The sequence below is a fragment of the Vespa velutina genome, chromosome 14 (assembly GCF_912470025.1).
Source record: "Vespa velutina chromosome 14, iVesVel2.1, whole genome shotgun sequence".
NCBI classification, from domain to species: domain Eukaryota; kingdom Metazoa; phylum Arthropoda; class Insecta; order Hymenoptera; family Vespidae; genus Vespa; species Vespa velutina.
Genome location: NC_062201.1, coordinates 3,067,088 through 3,074,837, shown reverse-complemented (window position 1 = coordinate 3,074,837; position 7,750 = coordinate 3,067,088). Strand labels below are relative to the sequence as shown.

General features: G+C 33.5%; 1 protein-coding gene across 3 annotated transcripts in view; it reads right to left on the bottom strand.

Moving 5' to 3' along the window:
* LOC124954214 (proline-rich protein 7-like) overlaps positions 1–6,113 on the bottom strand; it is a 38,786-nt gene extending 32,673 nt beyond the window's left edge. For all 3 annotated transcript variants that reach the window (XM_047506773.1, XM_047506774.1, XM_047506772.1), the window contains exon 1: positions 4,865–6,113. In XM_047506773.1, the coding sequence (XP_047362729.1) occupies positions 4,865–5,130 (266 nt within the window). In that variant the 5' untranslated portion in view covers positions 5,131–6,113. The remainder of the gene's footprint in view (positions 1–4,864) is intronic.
* Between the last annotated feature and the right edge of the window lie 1,637 nt (positions 6,114–7,750).

Sequence of the window (7,750 nt, the reverse complement as noted above, 5' to 3'; positions counted from 1 at the left end):
CAAAATATAATAATAATTAATAGTGAAGTACTCAATTGAGAAATAAATTAATCAAAATATTTTTCTCATTGCGCTTTACCGTCGTCCGACAAATATTTTTATAGAATACGATGTAAATTCATTAACCAAAAAGATAAAAAAAAGTTCGTCGGCTTATAAAACTTTCGAGATATTTCATTTTTATAATTCAACAAAAGTTTTTACGGCGACATTTAAATCTGAACGATCATTCTTTTGGATTAAATTAATTAAAAGAAAAAAAAAAATAATCGTTGTTCATTAAAATGACGATTAATAAATCTAATTTATGAGCGCAAAACAGAAGCTGCGATTTAACATTCTTCGCCATTTCTAAATACTGTCTCTCTTCTCTACTAATGTAATACCTATGTAACGCGTAGACCGTGAACGGAAGATCGTTTATAACGTGGGAAACTATTTTTCCAGTCTCCGTGCGAGACACCATCACGGCACGCGTACAAATTACGAATGATTACCAACTATGTCGTCTTTGTAAATCCGAGGACGCAACCCTTAGAGAATTCTTAATCTATTCTCTCTACTTATATAAATCCTAATTCGTCGAAACGTTTCTCATTTCGACTTATGTATGCAAATCTCTTCCTACCTAAATTAAACAATTCAATGTCGTTTTACAAGAAAAAGAAACAGAAAAAAAAAAGAGAGAAAAAAAAAGAAAAAATATTATCTACGATCAACGACGATCGTCGATTATTATAAATTTCATTCAAATAAAATAGAAAATTTTATTACGCAATTTAAAGAATATCTTATGAAATTAACGATTAACGTCATTTATGTTAAATGATAAAATATTTTAATTACTTTCTTTAAATTTCTATATATACGAATATAGATGAAAAATTATTTTTTATTTGTTTCCCTATTCGCTCAATTATTATTTTATATTTTTCCTTACGTTCGAATTTACTTATCCAATATAAGACTTATAATGATCTCTCTCTCTCTCTCTCTCTCTCTCTCTCTCTCTCTCTCTCTCTCTCTTTATCACTTTATAAAAAGAAACAAAAAAAAATATATATATATATAGATATGCATATATACGATCGAAAAAAAAGAAATCGGCACTTATATAAAACTATAGTAATAGACTAATGCAATTTATATATAATCTACGTATATATATATATATATATTTCACTATAGTTCACTCCTCGATTATATATTCTAAATAAAATAGAAAACAAAATCATCAAATGGCAAAAGAAAGTATATATATATACACATATAACGTTAACTTTCTATTAATAAAACGAAAATAATTTTTTGCTGAACAAAAGAGAAGAAGAGAAAATGAGAGAAGGAAAGAGAGAGAAAGAGAGAGAGAGAGAGAAAGAGAGAGAGAAAGAGATGAGAAGAAAGGAGAGCAATGGCGTCCGTCGCCTACCACAAATTTTAAGCCTGCCGTCGCCGTTTCTTGATTCCTGTTGACTTCTCTCTTCTTTCACTCGTCGAATATTCCATTGAAACTTACTTAAAATATATTCTTATTCTACTTTATATATATATATAAATAAACAGACCATTTATATTACAATTAAATTCAAAGTGTCGACGTAATAAACGTTTCACAAGAACGAAATACAATAATTATCGACTTCATCGAAAGCTTTGGTATCTTCGATTATTTCAACGAGAACGATAGACCTCAATCATGTGAACTTGATCGAATTGAAAATTCTTTTAACAATACCTTATGTATCTCTTATTAACATGAGAAATCTCAGTTGATATATTCTAATAAAAAAAAAAAAAAAAAAAAAGAAAAAAACAAAAATTACAAAATATAAATACATTATATATTATATCGAAAATTGTTCGATTAAAAACTCATGTATCTAATTAACGTTAAATAAAATATTGCAACAGTAATGGAACAATGTACGTATTAATTATTTATATTAAAACCATAGAATTAATTGAAATAAATTTAAATATCTTACATTAAAAGTAAAGTGTCGAAAGCCGAACCTTCTTCTACGAGATCCACGACAAGACTGTCTACGTCTTAAATAAAACAATAACGAGGAACTTACGTTGATTACAGAGGACACGTAATGAAAAACATAACAATCTTGCTAGGACGATCTAACATAAACATTTGCCCAAGTGTTCTTCCATTTCTTCGAAACAGATAAACATAGTGAAAGTATATACATAAATATCATTAAATGCGTGTATACGGATATTATATGTTTAAAAGCAAAAAAATAAAAAAAATAAAAAAAACGATAAGGAAAAATATTCCAAGAAATCAACGTGTAAATCGATCAACAAAACAATCGAGTTTCTTTTTCTTCTTTTTCTTTTCTTTTCTTTTCTTTTCTTTCACGCTATCTATACTTATACGCATAAATATTAATGAGTAAGAATCTATAGCGTTATATACATATGTAGATACACACGTTACACGTAAATAATTAAATTTAATTTAATCGTTATCTATCCTTATTAGAATAATAATTAAATAGTTAATAAATATTGTTCAATTGAATTGTAATATTACGTTTGAAACTATTATTAAATAATTAATAAAATCTATGTCGGCACAATACAACAAACCAGTCAAGAAGTAATTAATTAGATTTTATACTTACACATGTATCGCATAATAAACGAGAAAGATAATACATAATAATATACGATAAAAATACGATCGATGCAAATAATAAATCTCATAAGTATAATAGTGAATAAGTGTGTAAAAAAAAAAAATTAAAAGAAAAAAAAACAATCTTGATTTAAAATGATCGATCGAAATCGCATAATCGATTTTCGAAGCAATTATATTATAATCGATTCTTCTCTCTCTCTCTCTCTCTCTCTCTCTCTCTCTCTCTTTCTCTCTTTCTCTCCCCTGTTTCTGTTTGTCTGGCACTCATTATAATCTTAAAAATGAACGTATTGGAAATGAATTTTCTAAAATGAAATTTCTTTTCTATATATGCGTATTATAAACGTCATGTGCCCGACGAGCATAATCATCGTTGATTTTCAGAGTAAAGGTGGTGGGCCGTGTTTGTTCGCACACGCCACTTGTCCTACGTGTCACATAACTTAGGGTAAGTTTACAACATTTTACAACCGCGGTACGAACGTAGAAAGAAATAAAGAAAGAAATCAAAAATGAAAGAATGAAATAAAGAACATGCTATCTCTCTCTCTCTCTCTCTCTCTCTCTCTCTCTCTCTCTCTCTCTCTCGCTCATTCTCCAGACGCTCTTTTCATTTGCACGTAAAACGTATCTTTCGTCGTGAATTAGATTTTCAAGCAACGACGACGACAAGGATGCACACGTTTGAAATTCCTTCTCTCCCTTCTTCTTTTTCTTCTTCTTCATCATCATCATCATCATCTTCATCTTCTTCGTTTTCCTTTTCTTCATTTTATTTTCAACAACTTCCCATCTATTTATCCTCTTCCATCGTGAAACTTTGCGACTCGCGAACGCGTTTATTAGCGCCGACGCTCGATGAAAGAGAAAGTACAATCTGAATTAGAAGTTTTACGAAGATTAATTTGTACGACCTTTAGACTTAATACGCGACACTTATATTTCGATATTTCCAAATTTTTTCATCCTTTTATATTTATATTATTTATCATTAAGTAAGGTGCTTTTCTTCCTTTTATATTTATTATTAAGTAAGTGCTTTTTTGTTTTGTTAAATAATAGATTATAATTGTTATATATATTCTTTTACTATTTAAAAAAAAAAAAAGAAAAAATAGAAAGGAAAAAGAAATTATCAAGGATACATGCAAATTTTTATAAAATTTAATAATTAATTGATAATACTTGAAATTATTCACTACGAAAGATATATTGAGAAAACAAAACAAAAAATATAATAACGCAATGAATCCCTTAAAGAAATAATTATTCTTTCGAATTTTTTTAAATCTCGCCAATAGATGAAATTTAAATGAGATTTATATACAAAAAAAAATTTATATATAAATAAATAAATAAATAAATAAATAAGCATTCAAATAAATATATAATAATAATAAAAATAGTAGGAGTTTTGCAAGTAATTAATATAAATAAATAAATAATTACGATAAAATCTATAAATAAATAATTAATAAATTAAATTAAATAAAAAGTGTTCCATATATACATATATATATATATATATATTCAATTTACATTAACAACGTTAAATAGCCTCTCGTTTTCCTCGAGTAAAATCAACGACACGATCAATTTAAAACGCATCATGTATATCGGCCATGAGAGAAGGGCAACGCTTCGAACCGTCTAATTATTGTCACGTCATTCGCAGTCTGAAACTACCAGTTTGCCGGTGCTAGATTCTCCCGTCGAAAAGTAAAATCTCGTCGTTTTCAGTCGCGTGACATGTTCCGTGGAAACGTGCGAAGAGAGTAAAGAAAGAGAGAAAGAGAGGGAGAGAGAAAGAGAGAAAGATTGAGAGAAAGATCTTAATTAACTCGATAGAGAAACGACGGAGACGTCTCACTGAACAATACAATAAAGTCCACACCGAGGAAGGATTTATTCTTACTAAAAAATGAATATAATTTTTACAGATGGGTGTAAAATAAAAACGATTAAAATATTCCATCCACGAATTTCATTTTGACAATCACATTTTTTGTAATTCAATATATGTATTAAAAAATGTAATTGAAAAAGAATTAAATTCGATAAATAAAACTCGATTAAATACTTAATAATAAACCGACATAATAAAATTGATTCAAGTCAAAATCTATTCGTATCAATTTGATTGTTTTAATAATACATCCTCGCTATCTAATATCTATTTTATAATAAACAATGAAAATAAAAACTTACGGATGAGGTGGTGGTGGATGAAAAGCCACAGCTGCGGCGGCCGCGGCCGCTGCGGCCGCATGATGTTCCCATGCTGCGGCGGCGGCTGCGGCAGGATGCGGAGCAGGCGGGGGTGGTCCGTGATGCGGAAGAAACGGCGGTAAAGGTGGCGCATGAGGATGCGGATGAAAAGCCGCATGAAAAGCCGAATGGGGATGATGCGGTGGCGGTGGAGGTGGTAGCAACGAAAATGCTTCCTGATGATAAGCCACCTCTTTCTCTGGCATCTTGTCGTTCGCTGCGGCCGCCGCTGCGGCTGCTGCTGCTGCTGCGGCTGCTGCTGCTGATGATGATGATGATGATGACGCTGCTGCAGTTGCTGCTGCTGCTGTTGTTGCAGTTGCTCCTGCTACTGTTACTGCTGTCAAGGCAAAGCGATGTACAAGAAACTTGTTGCCTTTATTGTTCAGGATCAAGATAAATCTTGATAAGTGGCACCGCGTGTGCCAGGACGACCGTACCAATCGATCATAGCCCAATCTTATTGATCGTTATCTTCGATAAAAATCTTTAAAATAACAAAATTATACAGACTGAAGTATTATATGTTCATCCCCCGTGATTCGTTTCCCGTCGGTAAAAACTCACGAGTAAATTAATTGCCAATTAATTCACAATGATATAACATAGTTAATTGCGTGTCTTTTTAATTAGTAATCCTTGAACGAAATCTAATTTCAACGATTAATATCTCACTGTTTATTAATCCTTACACTCTCGACAACATAACGATCTACAAACACTACACTGTTTACTCTCACTTACACCAAAAATCGAACAGTCAAACGGTGGAAATCATAAAGAAATGTTTCACCAATCGGCCTAACCGTTCATATATCACGTCACATTTAACCATATTAGTTATATAAAATCGATATCACGATATGTCACCTTTCCATTGGCCGAATAAAAATCTCGATAATTATATCTAAATCCGTATAAAAGTTAACACTCCGACAGGGACCCATCACCGTTATTATCGTCAAGTTCAAAGAAAAATCGATTGATATTTGTCGTTTTTCTTTTTTCTTTTTCTCTTTTCTTTTCTTTTTTTTTTTTTTTTTTTTTTTTTTTTTTTTAACAGGTCGTACCGATCATCGTAGAAATTAAAAGACACGTGTCAGTAGAAGAACTTTTCCATCGAACTACGAAAGACGAACGTGTATGCGGCCTGTCACGGTGCTCGTGCTTTGGCGGGTATGGCGATACTGAGTGCCCACCACCACCACCACCATCACCACCTCCACCACCACCACCACCACCACCGCCGCCGCCGCCACCACCACCACCACCACCACCATCATCGCCGCCACCACCACCAACAGCAAAGAAAAAGAGAGAGAGTGTGAGTAAGAGAGAGAGAGAGAGAGAGAGAGAGAGAGAGAGAGAGAGAGAGAGAGAGAGATCGGGCGTGCAGCAGTGGCTGCTGTGTGATCGTAGATGGGCGTGCAACAGAGAAGCTGAGAACGTGGAGAGGAAAACTGAAAATAAGAAGGAGAGGGAGAATCTTCGGCTTGCTCTCTGTTGAGAAACGAAGAGGAAAGAAAGAGAGAGAAAGAGAAAGAGAGAGAGAGAGAGAGAGAGAGAGAGAGAGAGGGAAAGAGAAAGAATATAAAGAGTAAGAGATGAGAAAAAGAAGTTGGATAGATGGTGGAGGGGAGAGGGCGGATGCAAGCAAGAAAGAGACAGAATGATCACGAAGAGGGGAGAACGAGATATATATATATATATATTTTATATATATATATATATATATATATATACATGCATACATACATACATACTATAGTACCAGCCCCATGAAGGTGAAACAGACGAACGGAGAAGGGGAGAAGGACGAGGTAGGAGAACGCGTGTCAGCTCGACAACTCAACTAGCACTAGCCGTCCCTGACTCCCACCTTCAACCATCCTTTCGAACCTCTCCTTCTTCGTTTCTGCACCGAACTGGAAGCTTTGCGGAACAGAGAGAATGCTAGAAGGGACTACCCGGGTGCCCGATGAAAGACGGATCGCCGAAAGGCATCTAATAGATGGATGGATGGATGGATGGATGGGTGGATGGATGGACGGATGGATGGACGGATGGATGAACGGACGGAATAGATGCCCTGACAAAATTTATGCCCTTTGACGATTTGGACGAACCATTCGATGATTTCAATGTAGCTTTCGGAAAGTTCTTCGTAAAAGAGAACGTTCGACATTATTTTTTCTTTTCTCTTTTTTTTTTTTTTTTCCCCTTAATGCGACATAAGTATTCCAAAATAACAAGTTGTTCAAGTTCTTACATATGGTATGCCATATTCCCCCCCTACCCCCTTCTAACTTTCTCGTCGAAGGTCATTTCCAATCGAGACTTCCGTTGTCGAACGCAACGTGAAATGTCGTCAGGCAAAGACCCCCCGCCCCCTTCCCAAAAAAAAAGAGAGAAGTGTTTTCTTTTCTTTGCGCCTTTTGGGTTGCCCCGTTAAAGCAACCAATAGTCTCCATCACTCTCTCTCTCTCTCTCTCTCTCTCTCTCTCTCTCTCTTTCTCTTTCTCTTCCTATTTCTCGCCGACTCGAATTTCCCTTCTACGCAACTAACGCCAAAAGAAAGAACTAACAAAAGTTTCTATAACATACGTGAAAATTTCTAATGGTTTTCGGGATCTTCCAACGCGTTTACGGTTTTCAATTTTCAACACATTTAAAATTAACGTTATTCGTGTTATGTTTTAAAAAAAAAACAATTCCATATTCAATTTAATCCCATAACATTGTATATACAATTTATTCTCATAATTTCTTCGTCTTTTTTCGATTTAACTTCTTCTTTTTTCTTTTTTCTTGTTTTTCTTTTTCTCT